The sequence below is a fragment of the Melanerpes formicivorus genome, unplaced genomic scaffold (assembly GCF_026170545.1).
Source record: "Melanerpes formicivorus ecotype bairdi unplaced genomic scaffold, bMelFor1.0.p_v2 SCAF_83, whole genome shotgun sequence".
Classification (NCBI taxonomy): Eukaryota; Metazoa; Chordata; class Aves; order Piciformes; family Picidae; genus Melanerpes; species Melanerpes formicivorus.
In genome coordinates, this window is record NW_027142435.1 from 2,120,119 (window position 1) to 2,140,337 (window position 20,219).

General features: G+C 56.6%; 1 protein-coding gene across 1 annotated transcript in view; it reads right to left on the reverse strand.

Annotated features, from left to right (window-relative positions):
- The window catches only part of ADAMTS10 (ADAM metallopeptidase with thrombospondin type 1 motif 10), a 53,099-nt gene extending 34,264 nt beyond the window's left edge, over window positions 1-18,835 (reverse strand). Inside the window, exons 1-3 of the mRNA XM_068165085.1 lie at window positions 18,360-18,835; window positions 6,521-6,933; window positions 1,529-1,896 (exon numbers count right to left, since the gene is read on the reverse strand). Coding sequence (XP_068021186.1) covers window positions 1,529-1,896; window positions 6,521-6,608 — 456 coding nt within the window. The 5' untranslated portion in view covers window positions 6,609-6,933; window positions 18,360-18,835. The remainder of the gene's footprint in view (window positions 1-1,528; window positions 1,897-6,520; window positions 6,934-18,359) is intronic.
- Between the last annotated feature and the right edge of the window lie 1,384 nt (window positions 18,836-20,219).

Genomic DNA, 20,219 nt, shown 5'->3' on the forward strand with positions numbered 1-20,219 from the left:
CACCAGCACAGGCTGCTCAAGGCTCATCCAGCCTGGCCTGGAACACCTCCAGGGAGGGGACAGCCACAGCCTCCCTGGGCAGCCTGTGCCAGGGTCTCCCCACCCTCACTGTAAGCTCTCCAGTGATGCAGGGCCCAGGTGCCCTCCAAGCACCCCCAGCCCAGAGCTCAGCTTCCTCACCACTGACATCCACCACTGAGCTTTCTTGCTGATATTTAAAACCATGATGCTGAGGTTTGAGGTCACCAGGCAATATTGTGACCCCAGGCATGAGGTCCAGCTGAGCTTTGAGGTCACCAGGCAATACTGTGGCCCCAACCATGAGGTTCCATAGCACCATGCAATAATCTGACACCAACCCCAAGCCTTTCCCACCACTGTGGACCCACTGGGGACCCAAACCAGGTCCCAAACTAAAGCTCAAAGAGGCTGCAACCAGCTCTGCTCTGTGGGCAGCTCCACTTTGCTCCTGCCCTTGGCTGGTGTGGTGGTTTCAGGCTGTGCCTTGAAAGTATTCCACAGATGTTGAACAGAAAGTGGTGGACTGTAAATAAATCAGCCCTGGATGTGAAAAGGAAGATGAGGATAAGGTCTGAACAATCCCACTGGATAGAGGCTGCTAACAAAGTTGGTTCAGAGTAACTTTCTTTCTCTCTTTTCAGTTTCCTCTCTCTAGCAGGTTCTAGGCTCTGCCTCCTGCTTGGCTTTGCTGACCTTGGCTGTGTTCTTTGTCATGGAATCATCAACCAGGTTGGAAAAGACCTCAGAGATCATCAAGTCCAACCTAATACCTGCTGACAACTAAACCATGGCTCCAAGAGCCACAGCCAAGCCTTTTTTGAACACCTTCTCACAGGCTCATAGACCAAGGTTGGAAAAAGCTTTTAAGATCATCCAGTCCAACCATAGCCCAGCTCCCATGACCACTAAACTGTGTCCTGAAGCACCACATCTCCAGCTTCTTGAGCACCCCCAGGGATGGGGACTCCACCACCTCCCAGGGCAGCACATTCCAATGGCAAATTCCTCTTGCTGGGAAGAACTTTCTCCTCACCTCCAGCCTAAACCTCCCCTGGCACAGCTTGAGACTGTGTCCTCTTGTTCTGGTGCTGCTTGCCTGGGAGAAGAGACCAACCCCCACCTGGCTACAACCTACCTTGAGGTAGTTGTAGAGACCAAGAAGGTCTCCCCTGAGCCTCCTCTTCTCCAGGCTAAGCAACCCCAGCTCCCTCAGCCTCTCCTCCCAGGGCTGTGCTCCAGACCCCTCCCCAGCTCTGTTGCCCTTCTCTGGACACCTTCCAGCAGCTCAACCTCCTTCCTAAGCTGAGGGGCCCAGAACTGGACACAGGACTGCAGCTGAGACTCCTGGGTGCTCTCCCAGCTCAGCCCTCACTCCCCCACCGCACTCCCACCCGCTTGGTCCTCTCTCAGGTCGCAGAACCACCATGCCCCCAGCCCCTCCCCCAGCCCGCCCCAGAGAGTGGGGCTGGGCACTCTGGGGGGTGTGCTTGCCACGCCAGGCACTCACCAGCCCGTTGCAGTTGCTGATGGCCACCTTGGAGCTGAGGTGCTGGTCCTGCAGGTGGCCGGCGTAGTGGCAGTCCTCGTGGAAGTCGTGCTGCCAGTCCACTCCGTCGCGCTTCCAGTACTCCACGGTGAAGTGCTCGGCCAGCAGGTTGGAGTGCAGGGTCAGGTTGAGCAGGAACTGGGTGCGGTGGGCAGAGACCTTGTAGAAGAGCTGCCGCTCGGGGGGCTGGGGGGGCAGGGCGCCCAGGCTGCGCCGCGGCCGCGGCTTCAGCTGCTGCCTCCTCATGTCGAAGGTCAGGAAGTCTCCGTTCTGGTCCACTTGGATGGGGAAGGCAATCTCATAGTGATCCAGGCTGGAGAGGAACTCCTCTGGGGGGGGCAAGCAGAATCACCACAGGATCAACACAGGGCAACAGAGCTGGGGAGGGGCTTGGAGCACAGCCCTGGGAGGAGAGGCTGAGGGAGCTGGGGTTGCTTAGCCTGGAGAAGAGGAGGCTCAGGGGAGACCTTCTTGCTCTCTACAGCTCCCTGAATGGAGGCTGTAGCCAGCTGGGGGTTGGTCTCTTCTCCCAGGCAGCCAGCACCAGAGCAAGAGGACACAGTCTCAAGCTGTGCCAGGGGAGGTTTAGGCTGGAGGTGAGGAGAAAGTTCTTCCCAGAGAGAGAGATTGGCCCTTGGGATGTGCTGCCCAGGGAGGTGGTGGAGTCCCCATCCCTGGGGGTGTTCAGGAGGAGACTTGATAGGGTGCTTGGTGCCATGGGTGAGTTGATTAGGTTTGGATAGGTTGGACATGATGGTCTTGAAGGTTCTCTTCCAACCTGGTCTGGTCTATTCTATTCTATTCTATTCTATTCTATTCTATTCTATTCTATTCTATCATAGGATCAATAAGGTTGGAAAAGACCTCAGAGATCATCCAGTCCAACCTGCCACCCAGCACCTCCTGACAACTCAACCATGGTTCCCAGGGCACTCTGGCAGCAAAGAAACTTCTCCTCATCTCCAGCCTCACCCTCCCCTGGCACAATTTCAGGCCACTTCCTCTCCCCATCTCTGCCACAGGGGAGCACTTCCCCTTAGGGGTTGTGGCTGTTCAGCCTGGAGAAGGCTCCAGGGAGACTTAAGAGAAGCCTTCCAGTACCTGAAGGGGCTATAGGAGAGCTGGGGAGGGACTTTTGACAAGGCCTGGGAGTGACAGGACCAGGAACAGTGGCTTTGAGCTGGAGGAAGGGAGATTGAGACTGGAGATGGGGAAGAAATTCTTGCCAGTGAGAGTGGGGAGACACTGGAGCAGGTCTCCCAGGGAGGTTGTGGCTGCCCCCATTCTGTGTTTAGGTCCTGAGCATCCTGCAGAGAGGCACAAAATCATCTCTGCAGCTCCAATCTTGCAGTCCAAACAAGAAAGGAGGTCAGCAGAGCTCCCCAGCTGTGCTGACAAGGCAGCAAGAAGAGAAGGCAGAGAGCCCAGCTCCCCAGCCAGGTCTCTCTGTGACACCATCCTGCCTTCCCAGCTCCCCAGCTTGGTGCTCTTTAGCATATCAGCCTGGCTTAGCACCTTCTCCTGGGGCACTTGAGCTTCTGAGCCTGCCTCATACCACTCAGGAGCTGTGCTCTGACAGGGGCACTGTCAGAGCTGTCTGCCTGCACTCACCCAGCAAGCCAACACTTCAGGCTGTCAAAGAAACTGGCACTCTGCAGCCTCGGCAGCAAGGGCTCCTTGTCCAAGCACAAATGGCTCAGGGGCTGCCAGGCTGGATGTGGCTGCAGCTCTGCCTCTTCCTGGCAGCACCAAAGCCTCCAGCAGAGGATGCAAAAGCTCCCATGGCCTGGGCAGGAGAGCTGCCCCCATCTTTGGGGTGTCCTTCTGAGCCCCTCCCGGCTGGAGGTTTGCTCACAGAATCATTCTGGTGGGAAGCCACCGTGCAGGGCATCCACTCCAACCACTCTCTAGCTCTGCCAGGGCTGGGGCTGAGCCATGGCCCTCAGCACCACATCTGCAGGGCTTTGAAACCCCTCCAGGGATGGGGATTCCACCACCTCCCTGGGGAGTCTGGGCCAGTGTCTGAGAACCATTTGAGTGAAGAAGTTGCTTCTAAAGTCCAGCCTAAACTTGCCCTGGTGCAGCCTGGGTCCATCCCCTCTGGTCTAATCATTTGTTACTTGAGAGAAGAGCCCAACCCCACCTGGCTTCAGCCTCCTTCCAGGGAGCTGCAGAGAGCACTGAGGTCTCCCTCAGCCTCCTCCAGGCTGAAGCCCCCCAGCTCCCTCAGCTGCTCCTCCCCAGCCCTGTTCTCCAGACCCTTCCCCAGCTTGGTTGCCCTTCTCTGGACTTTCTCCAGCCTCTCAATGTCCTTTTCCCAGGCAAGCAGCACTAGAACAAGAGGACACAGTCTCAAGCTGTGCCAGGGGAGGTTTAGGCTGGAGGTGAGGAGAAAGTTCTTCCCAGAAAGAGGAATTGGCCATTGGGATGTGCTGCCCAGGGAGGTGGTGGAGTCCCCATCCCTGGAGGTGTTCAAGAGGGGACTGGATGTGGCACTTGGAGCCATGGTTTGGGTGTCAGGAGGTGTTGGGTGACAGCTTGGACCTGATGATCTTTGAGGTCTTTTCCAACCTTGCTGATTCTATGATGATTTGCAGCTGTTCCCTAAGCAGCTGGGAGAGGCTGAGCTGCTCTGCTGTGGCTGCATTTCACCTGGCTCCACAGCACCCACCCTCAAACCCTCCCCAGCCATCACCTCTCTGGGCTCACCCTTCCCACATGGCAGCCCTGGAAGGTTTCCTTTTTCCTCTGGTGTCTTTTCCAGTGTGGGAGCCTGAGGAGTGATTTGCTTGGCCACCAGCAATGGGACAGAGCCTCCCACCAGCTGGGGTTAGGGGTTAGCTCCCATCCTTCCAAACCCAAAGCACTTCTGGCACCTCTCTGTTGCCTCCACAAGCCAGAAATGATGATGAGTTCTGCACCTCCCTGTGCTTCAGCTTCCCCTGCATCACCCCAAGCAGCCAGGCAAACAGCAGCCACTATTTGCCCTTAGCCATGAGCTCAGGCTTGGAAAGATTTGCTCTCAGAAGTGTCTGGGGTTTTCTTTTTCCTTCTCTGCAGCCCACAGGGGCTTGCAAAACACTGAACTGGAAGGAGGTTTAGGTAAGCAGCAGCTTAGAAAGGAGCTGGGACCTTGGGCTGCAATCTCTGACCCTGAGGTACCTCCAGGAGGATAAAAAAGTGCCCAGAGCCTGGGGGAGAGGTGGTGTGTGAGAAGCTGCTTCTGCTGGGGTGCTGGTCACCTCCCAGGGAGCTCACTCTAGAAGCTGAGGCACAGGAAGAAAGATCTAAGGGCAGTGCCCTGCATCACTTGGAAGAGTTAGGAAGTGAAGCTCTGGATGGGGGATGCCAGGCATGGGTAAAATAATCACAGAATGGCCTAGGTTGGAAGGGAGCTCAGAGATCATCCAGTTCCAGCCCCCCTGCCATGGGCAGGGACACCTCTCACCAGCCCAGCTTGCTCCAGGCCTCATCCAACCTGGCCTTGAACACACCCAGGGAGGAGGTATCCACAGCCTCCCTGGGCAGCCTGTGCCAGGGTCTCACCACCCTCCTACTGAAGAGCTTCACCCTCAGCTCCAGCCTAACCCTGCTCTGCCTCAGCTTCAAACCATTCCTTCCTGTTCTGTCTCCAGGCACCCTCAGGAAAAGTCTCTCTGCAGCCTTCCTGTAGGATCCCTTCAGCTCTAAGGTTCCCCTGGAGTCTTCTCTCCTCCAGGCTGAGCAATCCCAACTCCCTCAGCCTGTGCTCACAGCAGAATGAAGGATGAACACCCTTGGGGGACTGCCCACCCAGGGAAGCAGCAGAATCCTCCTCCAGTGTCACAATGACTCCTTCTGCTCCTCTGGAGATGCCAAAGGTTAGATTAGGCTTGAAGAGATTTGGCTCTTCTGCTCCCTGAAGCTGTGTGCTCCACCCAGCATCCCAGCTCCTCCCTCCTTCCCTCCTTTAACTCATCCTTGCCTTCTATTCCAGACCATACTAGGAGCTCCCAACAGCAAGAGCAGCACTGCTTAGCCCTTCCTTCCTTCCTTCCAGAAGCCACCAAGTCTCCTCTGACCCCTCAGCCACCTCAGGCTGTATTAATAGCCCTGGGTCTGCAACGTGCAGTGCTGCACCCATGGTATCAGTGGGGTTTGTGCCCGTGATAAGCAGCCTTGGTGTCTGCAGAGAGCTGTCAGACTGCTTGGGAAGAGAGGCTATAAAAAGCCTTTCTCCAGGAAAACCTCCTCGTGGCTCTGTGGGACTCTGGGCACCTCTGCAGGATCACAAAGCTGCCAGGAGAAGGCAAGGGAGGAAGCTGGGAAGCAGGAGAGGAGGGATGTGGGGAGAGGTATCCTGCTGCTCCTCTCACCAGAGGTAGCCCTTGCAGAAGGTTGTGCAGGAGCTAACCCTGCTCCTCCAGCAGCCTCCTCTGCTCCAGCAGTGTCCATCCCTGCAGGCACAGAGGAGTGGCTGCACACAGGCAGCCCTCCACAGAACAAAGCCTCTATTCAGCTGAGGATGAGCAGCTCCACAGCACGGGAAGGGAAGCTTCCTCTACTGCTGCCACATCTCCTGCACCTTCCCTGCCTGCCTGCAGCTCGTTTCTTACACAGACCACACTGCTCTGATGTCAAAAGTCAAGGAAGGGAACTTTTGAGAGCTAAACACATCCCAGAATCCCAGCAGGGTGGAGGTTGGACCTCTGGAGATCACCCAGTCCAACCCCCCTGCTAAAGCAGAGCACCCACAGCAGCTCCCATTCACCCAACTCTCCATCCTGTCCCACTCCACATCTTCCCCTTGGAGGTGCAAATTCAGGGGTGAGGAGGAGCCCTGCAGCGAGCAGTCTGAGGTGTCTCCACCTACTTCTCAGCACAACATCCTCCTAACACCTCCCTCGGGGCCAGCATTGTGGTTTCTGGGTGGATCCAGCTCCCCTGACCCACCCCCCAGCCCTTGATCCCTACCTTGTGACTGGAACATGTAGCCAGGAGAGCCGCACAGAGCCGCAGTGAAGGTGACAGTCCAGGTGAGAAGCCTCCAAGCTATTGCCATGGTTGGTGCTGCTTGTCTCAGTGCAGGGAGTCTTGTGCCAGCTGGAAGGGCACTGTCCCAACATGTCTCTCCCTTGGCCACGGCTTATGTAGGGACAGGAGTCCTCGGGCCCTCCGCAGGCATCCTCGGCTGCTCCGCGGTGTCCCCAAAGCACCGAGGCTGCTGGTGCGGCTGCTGGCTGCTGTGCCCAGGCCCAGGCCAGTGGTGCAGGTGCTGGGTGCTGTGCCCAGGCTGGTGGTGTGGGTGCTGGGTGCCGTGCCCGGGCCAGCACAGCCTGGGCTCAGCCTGGGCTAGTCGGAAGCGCAGGCTCTCGGTGGCATCGCCCCTGCACAGGAGAGGGTGGGGGTGAGTGAGTGGAGGGGTGGGAAACAAAGGATGGAGGAGAAGGAGGTGAGGGAGAAAGCGGTGGGCAGGGGGAAGGAGGAAAGCCTGAGCCTGGAGAAAGGAAAGAAAGGAAAAGGGGAGAACAGGATGGGAAGCGATTGCAAAGGCAGCGAAGCAGCTCACGGCATGGGAACTGCCCCTGGGCCGCTGCACACCCAGCTGCTCTCCCGGGGGAGAGCTCTGCTCCCAGTCCAGTCCCTGCTCCGCTCCCACAGCGGCACTGAGGGGCTGCAATTTACCTTGCACCTGAGGGAAGGAGCTGACAGCAAAGGGGAGCCCTTTGTCCTGCGGGAACGGCCATGAGGAAGCACGGACCGAAGAGTGACCTGGTCTCGGTTACCTGATCCCTTAAAGGAGAGCAGGAAACCAAAGCACCAGGAGGGAGGTAGTGAGCAGCAGCCTCAAAATCCTCCCTGCTCCAGTTTCCCTGGTGTTAAAACCCCCTTTAATGACAGTCCCTGCGTGGAGACAGGCGCTCACCCCCGGAGCGCCTTGGCTAAACCCACCCCAGCGCCCGGGAACAAAGGAACCATTCAGGGGACTCACCCCTGCTCCTCAGCCCCATCCCCAGACAGATCGGGAGACTCCAATTGTATTTGTTACTTTAAATGATTTGCTAATTGCTCCAGTGAAAGATTGTTGGCTGGAGGGAATTTCCACTCAAGGCTGAGACAATTACACAGAACTCACAGAGTGCTGGAGAAAGCCTGTGGGGTTCGTTCCTATCCAGAGAGCAGATGATGGATGAGATGAGGATGGCACAAACCTAACCACAGCCTGGAGAATCCCCAACGTCTGAGCAGGGATGCCAAGGAACTACCAAACATCTGAGCAGTGATACCAAGGAGCTCCTGGACAGAGTCCAGCAGAGGCTGCAAGGCTGCCGAGGGGCCTGGAGCAGCTCTGGGAGCAGCGAAGGCTGAGAGCCCTGGAGCTGAGAGCCTGGAGCAGAGCAGCCCCAGAGGGGAGCTGAGCAATGCTCAGCTGGAGCCAGACTCTTCTCAGTGGTGCCCAGGGACAGGCTCAGGGACACATCAAGTCTGATCTTGAATGTCTCCAGGGATGGAGCCTCCACCACAGCCCTGGGCAACCTGTTCCAGAGTCTCCCCAACCCTCACTGTGCAGAACTTCCTCCTGATGTCCAACCTAAATCTGCCCTGCTGCAGTTTCAAACCCTTGCCCCTGGGGCTATCCCCACAGGCCCTTCTGACCAGTCCCTCCTGCAGGTCCCCTTCAGATGTTGCAATGCAGCTCTAAGCTCTCCCTGGAGCCTTCTCTTCTCCAGGCTGAGCAGCCCCAGCTCTCTCACGACATGAGGATGCTGAGACCAGCACCGTGGCTCTCTCAGGCTAGGTCTGCCTGGGGACAGCATCTTCTGCAGCCTCACCCCTGAGTGGGGCACGGAGGGGTCAGAGGCAGGCCCACAGCAATGCACAGCCCAGCTGCTCCATGCCTGCTCCCCGCAGGGCTGTGGGAAGTCAACTGGAAGAGGAAGAAGGTGACCTGCCAGCCAGGCCTGCAGCAGCCCTCTCCTCAGTCAGCATTTTTCAGCATCTATTAAAGTCTGAGATTCCAGCTTTTAAATCCTGTCAGGGCTCCAAGGTCTGTGGACAGAAAGCTGCTCAGCTGAAGTGTATTTTCTCCTGGGCTTCACACTACTAATTTTCCTTGTTTTCCAGCTGTTGAACTCAGCTTTCTCAGGGCTCTCCTCATTTCCCATCCTTCCTCAGCCTCTCCACGACCCTGAGCTGTGGCAGGCATGGTTGGTGCCCTTGTCTCCCATCCTCTGACCTTCCCCTTCGGTCCCAGCTCCTCAGCATCCCCCCAGAAGAAGGGCTGGGAGGGGGCTGCGGGCACCAGGACCCCTCAGCCCCAAGCCTGGAGGGAAGGAGGGACGCCTGGAACAGCACAAAGTCAGGAATTACAGCTGCAAAATTCCTGTCAGCAGGGCTGGGGGAAGGGCCGGGCTGCGAGTCCTCCCTGCAGCAAGGCGAACACGGCCCCTTCCCAGCAGGGCTCCACTCCCGGGACCCCCACCGGCCCCATCTCCCGCAGGAGCAGGACCCCACGAGTTGGAGCAGAGAGGCTGCAGCAGCTCAGCCTCCACAGCTCCTCACAAACTTTTCCACCACCTCTCCCTGCAGGCTTTTTCCCCCTTTCCCCCTGCGGCAGCGACCGGGCAGGCGCGGACGTGCCCCGGGGAGCCCGAGCCCACGCCGAGGGCGGTGGGGATGGACGGGACCGCGGGAGAGGCCTGGGGGCATGAGGTGACCTCTCTGGTCTCGTGCCTCCCTCGCCTGGGCTCCTTCCAGCTTGCTCCTTCCCAAGGAATTCGTTGTCCTTGGCAGGAGCCGGCGGGCGGCCGCCGCTGCCGGCTCCCCGCGCCAGGGGTGGCTCTCGCCGCCGCGAACCCCGCGGGCAGCAGGGGACGAGGCTGAGGGGAGCAAAGGGGATGAGGATGCCCCAGCGGTGCGGCTGCGAGGTCACACCTTCCTGCACTAAAAACAACGACAAAACCACCACCCCCAAACCAACCCGACAGAGAAAAACCCACCCAACAACAACAGCAGCAGCAAAGAACCCACCCCAAAAATGCAAACCCGCAGGAGAAAGAGGAGGGCTGGGAGGTTAAAATTCGAGCTGGAATAAAGCAAAAGGAGGAGAGAAGCAAAAAAGCAAAGCAGATGACAACTGTTACTAATTTCAACATCGGGGCTGCAGACAGAATTCCCTGAAAGCCAGGCTTGGCCGGAGAGAAAGCTTTATGGGAAGGTAATAGGAAGCAGATGGGCTCGACTTGGGGCCAAGAGGAAGGTTCAAGGTGCCTCCTAGTGCAAAGAAAAGGAATTTAACTGCTTTTAAAGATGCAGGGCCCCGGCAGCTTCCAGGTTTCTCGTCCAACTTTTGCAAATTAGGAGCTCAGGTGTCCCTTTCCCTGGGTTCTGGAGGGGTCTGGGCTGGTTTTGGGTTGGTTTTGGGTTGGAGAGGAATAAATACAAACAGAGCCTGCGGCTCCCAGCTTTCCCTGGTGGGAGGAAATGCCCGCAGGGCACCACCCCCCACCGCCTTCCCCCCAGCCCCCAACCCTTCCACTGACATCTCCCTTCCGTGCAGAGCCTGTGAGCAGCGTCCCGTGGCTGCAGCGCTGCATCCCAGCAGCGCTCCTGGGAGGTGCCATTAGCAAGGGCAGGCTGCCAAACAGCTTGACCTAGAATGGTTGCAGGGATGGGGCAGCTCCCACCTCTGTGTCACCACCCTCGGCATAACATTTCTTCCTTCTCTCCACTCTCAGTCTCCCTCTTCCAGTTCAGACCATCCCCAACTTGTCCTGTCCCAACAGGCCCTGCTCAGAAGTCTGTCCCCAGCTTTCTTCTCTGCCCCTTTAAGCACTGAAAGGCCACCAGAAGGTCTCCCTGGAGCCTTCTCTTCTCCAGGCTGAACAACCCCAACTCTCCCAGCCTGGCCTCACAGCAGAGGGGTCCAGAGGGGTCAATCGTTGTTGTAGCCTCCTCTAGCCCTGCTCCAGCAGGTCCATGTCCTTCTCAGGCTGAGCTGGGGGAGGGGGGGGACATGGACAGCACAGAGCCACCAACTGCCACTCCTGCCTCCTCTCTTTGAAATCCTCCCAGATCACTTCTCATCGTTGCTACCTCCCTCCTTCTCACCACCTCAACCCAGGTTCCTTCCCTCTGGGTTGCCCAGGGAGGCAGCTGGGGGCTTCTGGGGGCTGTTCCAGGTGTGCAGAGTCACCACCCCCCAGCTCCCAGCAGGTTCCTGCACGTTCCTGAGGCCAAGAGCACACAGTGGCTGCTCCCCCTCAGCCTGCTGCAGTGGGTGATGAGCGTGCTGGGGGATGCAAAGCTTCCTGAGACCTCCTCAGCTTTCAGCAAGAGGCTGTCCTGATAGTCCTGAGCAAATATTTGGCTGGGTTGCCAAGTTGGAACCCCACTGAGCTGCAGATGGTAGAAGTTTGGGGGTGTGGGGGGTTGGGGTTCGCAGCCATCCTGCCAGCAGGACAGGATTCCCACTGGGAAGTCAGCTCTCAGCTCTTGGAGCAGCAGGATGGGTTGAACCCAGGAAAAAGAAGGACGATCAGCATCAGCTGCAGAGAGTGTGTGTGGGGAATAAAAGGGTTAAAGTCCCTGCTCTGCAGAACTGAAAACAAGAACTTGAACCTTCAATCTGCTTTGCTGCTCCGAGCCTGGCCTCTCTGGGGGCACGGCAAGCAAGGAATTAGAAGCACGTAGTTATCACTGCTCACCAGAACACAGCAGCCTCCAGCCGCGGGATGCTTCCTGCCCGCGCTGCTCCCCAGCAACCCTTTCGGATCCCTTTGCCATCCCTCCGGCTGCTTCTGGAGGAAGGACAAGGAGCTGTTTCCTCTCCCCAGGCTGAGGGGGGACTTGTGACAGCAGCCCACCCTGCTCGGAAGGGCTGTTCCCAGCTCACCCTCTGAGCGGTTCTCTCGCAGCCACCCAGCCCAGCGCCTGCGGGGTCCGGTTCAGAGCTCGCCCGCGGGGAGGGGACGCTGCTGCTGTCACCCTGTCGGCACCAAACCCATCCCCAGTCCCAGGGCAACGTGGGAAATGCAGACCGCTGCTGCCAGGCTGAACCTGAGAGGCAGGGAGGCTGAGCCCAGGTCTCCATCGTGCCCCTGGCAGCAGCCTGGGCGAGCAGGGCTCACCCTCACTGCCCTCTGCCCAGCTGGCTGCCGCGCTCCACGCAGCGCTGGAGCCGGGCACACCCTCCAGCCCTTTGTGCAAGCAACTTCAGAGGGCTTTGGGCTCCCTCCAGGACTGCGTGGGAGTGGACTACGTTTGGGTTTTGCCTTTTTCCCCCTTTCTTTTCTTTTTCTTTCTTTCTTTTTTTTTTTTTAATCCAAAACACAAGAATTGTTTTACAGCTGAGCCTGTTCAGTGCCATGGTGGTGAGGAAAGGACTGAATTCATCCCCCCTCAGCTCCTCTCCAATGATCCAGTGGGGTCCAAAAGGAGCCCACGAGGCAGTGAGGGAGAGGGGAGAGCTGGGAGCTCCGACCTCTCTCTGACACCAGCTGCTTTGCTCTCTGGAAATCCTATCTCTGTGTTACATAAGGATCTGGCCCTATCTGGGCAGCTGGGGTCACTGCACTGCTCCAAGCGTGGTAAACTGCTCGGAGAGGTCCTCAGCAGGAGAGCAGGAGAGAAGAGCCAGCTGGTAGCAGGAGCAAGGGAAGGCTGCTCAGCAAGGGGCAGTGCCCAAGCCCAAGCTGCTGGACCAGCACCACCTCAGCCAGATGTAAGGTGGCCACTGAGCCACCCAATGCTCCCAGGCCTTGGACTTCTTCTGCTTTAAGGAGATGACTCCACCAAGCAGGTCTGCTTTCAGACAGGACTTATGCAATAGCTTGGAGCTGCTCCATGTGACCCAGACTTGCTGGCCCCCTGCCACTGCTCTCCTTGCTGGCTTCAGCCATAGCACAAAACACTGGAATTAAAAGGAGGACCAAGCAGTCATTAAAAGCAAGTTCCTCTGGCCTGCCATGCAGGCACACACAGAATGGCAGGGCTTGGAAGGGACCTCTGAGGATCAGCTCCTCCTGCCTCCCCCCCTGCTGCTAGAGCAGGGTCACCTCGGGCAGGCCACACAGGAACACATCCAGGCAAGACTGGAATCTCGCCAGAGACAGAAGGCTCCACCACCTCTCTGGGCAGCTCTGCCAGCCTCAAAGTGAGGAAGTGCCCCTGTCAGCTGCAGGCAGGCAGGCAGGCACCGTGTGCCTGAGGACACAACTCAGCCACAGGTGTGCAGACCAGGACTGCAGCTCTCTGTGTGGCTGTGCACAGCCCTGCAGGCCCCTCTGTGGTGGGGACCCACACCTTCCCCTCCACGCCATCATGCACCACCAACACCTTTGGTTATGCCAGGCAGGGATGCTGGCTTCATGTTGGCAGCTCCACATCTGTGTGGCTGCCTTCATAGAATCAGAGAATGCATCAGGTTGGAAGGGATTCTCAAAGCTCATCTAGCCCAAGCCCCCTGCAGTCAGCAGGGACATCTCCAACTGGAGCAGGGTGCTCAGGGACACATCAAGCTTGGCCTTGAATGCCTCCAGGGATGGGGCCTCAACCACAGCCCTGGGCAACCTGTTCCAGTGTCTCCCCAGCCTCACTGTGCAGAACTTCCTCCTGATGTCCAACCCAAAGCTACTCTGCTCCAGCTTCAAACCACTGCCCCTTTTGTTTTAAACTAAACCAGGGAGGCTCAGACTGAAGGGAAGGATGACATTTTCTGCACTGAGGCTGGTGAGACTCTGGCCCAGGTTGCCCAGAGCTGTGGGAGATGTCTCATCCCTGGAACCATTCCAGGTCAGGTTGTCTGGGGCAACCTGCTCTGCTTGCAGATGTCCCTGCTGGCTGCAGGGGGTTGGACTGGATGAGTCTTAAAGGTCCCTTCCAGACCAGTCTGGGATTCTGTGGGACCCACAGCATTGCCTGTTTCCAGCACCCATTGCTGATTTGGTCCTGCCAGATGGAATCAAAGAATACCTGAGGTTAGAGGATCTCTGGGTCCATCTCACTCAGAAGAGGATTCACTCTGACACTGGATCAGGTTTGGATCATACACCCCAGGCTGTCTCAGGCAGTGAGCTGTGGAGCAGGACCCCAAAGCATCAGAGTCTGTTGGGACTATGTTGTCCTTCAGGGAAGTGGCTGCATCATGGTGACACAGAGCAAGAGAGAGCAGCCCTGGCTGGCCAGAGAGGTGGCTTGTCCTGGTTTGCCCTACCTGCCTCTTGGTTGCATGCTTCCAGCACCTTGGGGTTGAGACAAGGCCTCTTCAGACATGGGGGCAGCACCCAGAGCACGAGAACAAACCCTCCAGCCCAGCCTCTGGCACCCCTGAAGCCTCCTGGCTCTTTGCAGCTTCCCTGAAAGCTCCTGGCTTTGTTTCAGAGCAGGGCAAACCCAGCTGAGTGAAGAAGGGATTTGGTGACAGCCAAGCAAGAGCATGGGGACCCCACCATGCAGTCACCCTAATGACCCCTTCTTGCAAGGCAGCATGACCACACTACAGAGAGCACTCACAGACCTCCAAACATGTTAGAAGACCCCAAAGACACCTACAGACCCCAAGGCATCTGGAGGAACATACCAGGGAAGCTCTGCAGGGTGATGAAGTCTTGCAGACCACATGGAGCTGTGGACTCCCTCCAGCCCTTAAGGACCTGGAAGATCTGCAGATGGTTTCCAGGCTGCAGCTCCCTCAAGCAAGCTCAGTGAGATCTGTGCAGAGGGTTTATGAGCCCTCCTTCCCCTCCCTGCAGGTTTTCTGTTCAAGGAAACAGATGGCCCAGCTGCTTTGGATTTGGTGGGGCATGGCAGAACTCTGCCGACTCCCAAGCACATGTGGCCTCCCCTAACAAGGAGGCTGCAGCCCAGAAGCCACCAAGTCCATTGCCCTGTGCCTAGCTGTGGAGGAGCTGCCTCAGCTCATGGCCAGAGAATGCAGAGCTGCTGACCCTGGCAGGACTGAACTCATCTTTGGGTTGGACTGAACTCATCTTTGGGTTTGACTGAAGCTGCTCTGGGCTGAAGTCTTAGCTCTGCTGAGGTCAGTGGCACAGTCACACAGCAGGGAGCTTCCATGTCATGGAATCAGAGAACTGGTGAGGTTGGAAGAGACCTTGGAGATCATCCAAGCACTCACCCCGAGCTCACAGCCCTCCACTGCTGCTAAGCCACTGCCACTAAAGCACATCCCTCAGCACCACATCCATGCAGCTTTTAATCACCTCCAGGGATGAGGACTCCACCACCTCCCTGGGCAGCCTGGGCCAATGCCTGAGAACCCTTGCTGGGAAGAAATCCTTCCTAATATCCAATCTGAACCTCCCCTGGCACAGCTTGAGACTGTTCCCTCTTGTTCAGTCACTTGTTGCATGTGAGAAGAGATCAACCCCCCCTGGCTCCAGCCTCCTTTGGGGCAGTTGTAGAGGGTGATGAGGTCTCCCCTCAGCCTTTTCTTCTGAAGATTAAGCAGCCCCAGGCCCCTCAGCCATTCCTCATCAGCCTTGTGTTCAAGGCCCTTCACCAGCTTGGTTGCTGCTCTTTGGGTGTGCTCCAGCACCTCACTGTCCTGCTTTCAGCTGCTGAGCTCAGCTCAGCTGGAGCCCACCCTCAGGAACTTCTGACTTCAGAAGGATTTGCAGAACTGCCCAGGAATAAACTGATCCTAACTCAACTTGCCCATGAAAAACTAAGCTACAGTGGAAGAGTAGGAAACACAGCAGCAGTAGCAGTGGTTGGAGGTGATGACCAGAAGGGGCAGACACTGAAGAGGCAGACAGGACACATCCCAAGCAGTCTTTTCCCAGCCTGGGTGAGTGGAGAACATGAGAGAGCAGCAGCAAGGGAGCAGCTGGATGGAGGCCCTGCCCTCACCACAGATCCTGACCTTGTTCCACTGAAGTCAGAGAATCACAGAACCATTTGGGCTGGAAGAGACCTTGAAGAGCATTAAGTCCAACTGCCAAACCCACCCCACTGCCAGGCCAACCCAGATGGAGCTAAACTCTCCCTGGCAGAAGTTCTCAGTGGAGAATCCTCCCAGCTCTTGAGCTGGGGGCAGACCTTAACTGAAGGCTCTCCCAGTAACCCGAAAGGGAATATTTGCTCTGCTTTAAAGGTGTCCCTTCAAACACCTCCTTCAGTGCTGGAGAAGGAGCCTGGACCCAGGTGGTTTTCCATGCTTCCCACTCCCCAAGGAGACTTCACCTGCTTAGAGTTTCCCAGGAAATGTTGTAACTGCTCCCCCTGCAAACCTTTCCCACAGTGCTGGGGGCAAGAGACCTTTCTGCCTGGCATTTCTTTCCCTCCCAGCCCATCTGAGGTGACATCAGCTGACTCCCTAGGGAACTCTTGCTGAAAACTGGACAAATTTGGTCCAAATTCTGTTTGTTTGGAAGTTCATTCGTGCTAGCTTGAGATCTAGGCAGGACAGGACGTGACAAACACATCCTGTGGTGCTTCTGGCTTAGAATGAACTAATTGCTGGAAACTTGGCAAGAAAAGTAGGCTTTTGGAGTGGGGGGTTTCAAGATAAGCTTTAGAGAAGTGTTTGGATAGAACCATCCCCCTGGGTGGGCCTGATGCAACCTGTGTTGAAAAGCTCTCGGTGGAGCTGGGTCCTGTGGGCAGCTGAGCCCACGCTGCCCCTGGAGCAGGGCTTGATGTGATGATGATGATGATGATGAACACACTCACTCCTCTCTGGGTGGCCATCAGAGATAACAAAGACCTCTCACTCCGAGATAACAGAGCCTCTCACGTTACAGGTTTGGGTGTCAGTGGTTAAAAGGCCTCTGCCGTGACTGGCAGACTCTCCCCCGAGGGCTCCACTTCAGCCCCAACCACCGCTCGCTGGGTTGAGGCTTATCGGGGGTCGTCCTCTGCCAAGTGAAACAGTTCAGCCCTCAGGGTCTTATCTGGGACAAGGCTGATTTACAGGGGATGACAGGACCTTTCCCATTCCACCCAACAAGCAGCTGCCTGAGGAATGCAAGTGGAGACACACCGCCGAGCGCTGGATGCTTTGGGGAGCCGAGGAGGAGGAGGAGGAGAAGGGAAGGAGAGGCTGCTGCCGGGGGGCAAAGCAAGAGCGAGGGGAAGCCGAGGATGGAGCAAGCCGAGCGCTCGGCACGTTCCATATATGGAGAAACTTGGTGACACTGGAACAACCTCCCAGAGAACCGGAGGAAGCCTCCCTGACAAGAGGCATTTCAGACTAGTCCGGGCAAGGCTGTGGCGAGCGGAGCCGGGGGAACAGCCCTGCTCCGGCTGGGGAATTACCTGGGCGCCCGACAAAGCATTTCCCCTTGGGAAACGTCTTCTGGGGCGGGGGGTGGGGTGGGGGAAGGAAGACCAGAAATGAACAAAAGACTGCAAAATTCTTCTTGCTCTCTCACCCATCAGGCAGTAGACCATCGCCAGGCTGCACGCTGTCACCACGTGAGCTCTGCTAACGAGAGCATTAATGAAGAGAGCAGGGGAGCAGAGCCCTGGGGGGGCTGAGCTCCCTCCAGCCACCGCGGGGACTGGCATGGAGCGAAACAGGAAAAACAAAACAGCCCTGGGGATGGTTTGAGCAGAGAAGTGTCGTGCGTGTCCCCTCCCCCCACCCCAAGAGAGATGAAAAAAAGTCAGTCTCCATGGGAAATGTTGCCTGAAAGCTGTGGCTGGCCCCAAAACAGGGTCCATGCCCTGGAGAGAGCTGATCTAGTGCGAGGTGTCCCTGGCCGTGGCAGGGGGGTTGGGACTGGGGGATCTTTGAGGTCCCTTCCAACCCTGACAATTCTGTGAGAGCAGCCCTGACCGCCTTGGCTCTCCCCCCACTCCCTTCTCGGTTGATTTCTCTCCCCCCCTGGCAGTCGTTTGCCAAGGTTGGTTTATAAACTCCTCTCTATTTATAGCACAGCTCCTTCAGCTCTAATGAGATAATCTGCTGGCGTGTCCCCCCCCCCCCCCCCCCCCTCGTTAATATTTACTTTGATGTTTAAAACAACACGTTCAAAGGGATTGATCCTTTCAAAACAAAACAAAACAGCGAAACCCACCCCGAACAACCCCAAACCCCAGCCTGTAAACCAGAACCGAAGCAAAGGAGCAAACGCTGGGAGCCACGGGGCTGGATGCCTGCTGATGCACACAGAGTTAATGACATTGCAACTTCTGCAGAGCAGGCAGCTTACGATCCTCTGAGCACATCAAGACGGGAGGGAGGGAGGGAGGGAGAGAGAGAAGAAGAGGCACTGGCAGCTCCCGGAGATGGGGAGAGGCAGGGAAAAGGAGGAGAGGGAGCAGAAGCTGTGTTTATCCTCGGGAGTGAGGACAGCCAGGAACGTCTGGATCTGCAAGGAGAGATTAAAGCTGCTGCCTTTCGTAATCGAGAGCTGTGCCTGCAGCGGTCGTGCAGGGGAGAAGGAGGTTTTCAGAGCAGCAAACATGGGGCTCCGGTGCCTGAGTGCGAGAGGCGAAGCGGAGCGGGGCTGGGGGACAGGCGAGGCGGGCGGGAGGGCGAGCGCCGCTGCCTGCCTGCCCGCCGCTGCCTGCCTGCCTGCCCGCCCGCCGCTGCCTGCCGCCGCTCTTGAAACACAACCCTGGGGTTTTTAATGGAAACTCTGAATGTTGGAGCGGGGTGAACATGGTTTTCATTCTCAGAAATGTTTTTCCAGCGTGCAGTGCTCTCCGGGCTCATTCCTCCTCCGGGGGAGAAGGTTCTGATTTCAAAGAACATTTCCCCTTTCCCTCCACCTCAGACCACCCCACTTCCAAGAGCCTTCTCTGGAAAGGAAAAAAAAAAGAGAAGTTGTTTTAAAGAGTGTTTTACCTTTTCTAGTGTTTTGCCTTCTTTCTTCTTCTTCCTTTTTTATTTACTTTTGAGTTTGGGTGGGTTTTTTTTTTCTCCCCCCCTCCCCTTTTAATTCCTTCAGCTTCTTTTTGTTGCTGTTGTTGTTGTTGTTTCCTTTTTTCCCCCCTTCTTCTTCTTCTTCTTCTTTCCCCAGCAGCAGCCAAAAAACTCCACCAAAAATAATAAACTCTCTCTCTTTCTCTCTCTCTCTCTCTTCTCTCTCAGTCCTCTGCGTGTCAGAAAGTTTCCAAGGCTGAGGGTTTTCTGTCGCCTTCCTCAATAACCTTCTTCTGTCAGACCCAGGCAGCGCTGGAGCTCAAGGGCTTTGCTTTAAAAGAGGTCTCCTTTCAGGAAGTGAGCAGTAATAAGAGAGCAGCTCGGAGGCAGCATGTATAGGGGCAGCTCAGAGAAAAAAAAAGAGAGAGAGAGAGAGAAAAGAAAAGAAAAAAAAATAAAAGAGAGAGAGGAGGGGGAAAAAAAAAAAGAGAGAGAGAGAGGAAGGGAAAAAAAAGACAGAGAGAGAGAGAGAAGAAAAACCAAAACCCAAACCCAAAGGCAAAAAAAAAATCCCAACCCCAAAACAAGCAAACAAAACAAAACAAAACTCTCTGTGCTCAGGAATTTATTTTTTTTTTTGGCCAGGATTAGCCAGAAAAAAAGAAAATAAATTAAAAAGAAAAATAATAAAAGAAAAGGGAAAAAAAAAATAATCATAAAAATCCCCAAAGCCAGAGGGCTGCAGAAGTCCCCGCCCTGACTGCTGACATCAGGGCAGGAGGCAGGTCTTGCCTGCACCAGTATAAAGCTCATGGGTGGAAAAAGAAGGAGCAGGCAGAGCCCAGAGGAGATGCCCCTGGCTGATCAAACAGCCCCAAGGGAAGAGATAAAGCAGAGAGGAGCAGGCAGAGCCCAGAGGAGATGCCCCTGGCTGATCAAACAGCCCCAAGGGAAGAGATAAAGCAGAGAGGAGCAGGCAGAGCCCAGAGGAGATGCCCCTGGGGGATTAAACAGCCCCAAGGAAAGAGATAAAGCAGAGAGGAGCAGGCAGAGCCCAGAGGAGATGCCCCTGGCTGATCAAGTGCCCCAAGGGAAGAGACAAAGCAGAGAGGAGCAGGCAGAGCCCTGAGGAGATGCCCCTGGCTGATCAAACAGCCCCAAGGAAACAGATAAAACAGAGAGGAGCAGGCAGAGCCCTGAGGAGATGCCCCTGGCTGATCAAACAGCTCCAAGGAAAGAGATAAAGCAGAGAGGAGCAGGCAGAGCCCAGAGGAGATGCCCCTGGCTGATCAAACAGCCCCAAGGGAAGAGATAAAGCAGAGAGGAGCAGGCAGAGCCCAGAGGAGATGCCCCTGGCTGATCAAACAGCCCCAAGGAAAGAGATAAAGCAGAGAGGAGCAGGCAGAGCCCAGAGGAGATGCCCCTGGCTGATCAAACAGCCCCAGGGGAAGAGAGAAAGCAGAGAGGAGCAGGCAGAGCCCTGAGGAGATGCCCCTGGCTGATCAAACAGCCCCAAGGGAAGAGACAAAGCAGAGAGGAGCAGGCAGAGCCCAGAGGAGATGCCCCTGGCTGATCAAACAGCCCCAAGGGAAGAGATAAAACAGAGAGGAGCAGGCAGAGCCCAGAGGAGATGCCCCTGGCTGATCAAACAGCCCCAAGGGAAGAGATAAAGCAGAGAGGAGCAGGCAGAGCCCAGAGGAGATGCCCCTGGCTGATCAAACAGCCCCAAGGGAAGAGATAAAGCAGAGAGGAGCAGGCAGAGCCCAGAGGAGATGCCCCTGGCTGATCAAACAGCCCCAAGGGAAGAGATAAAGCAGAGAGGAGCAGGCAGAGCCCAGAGGA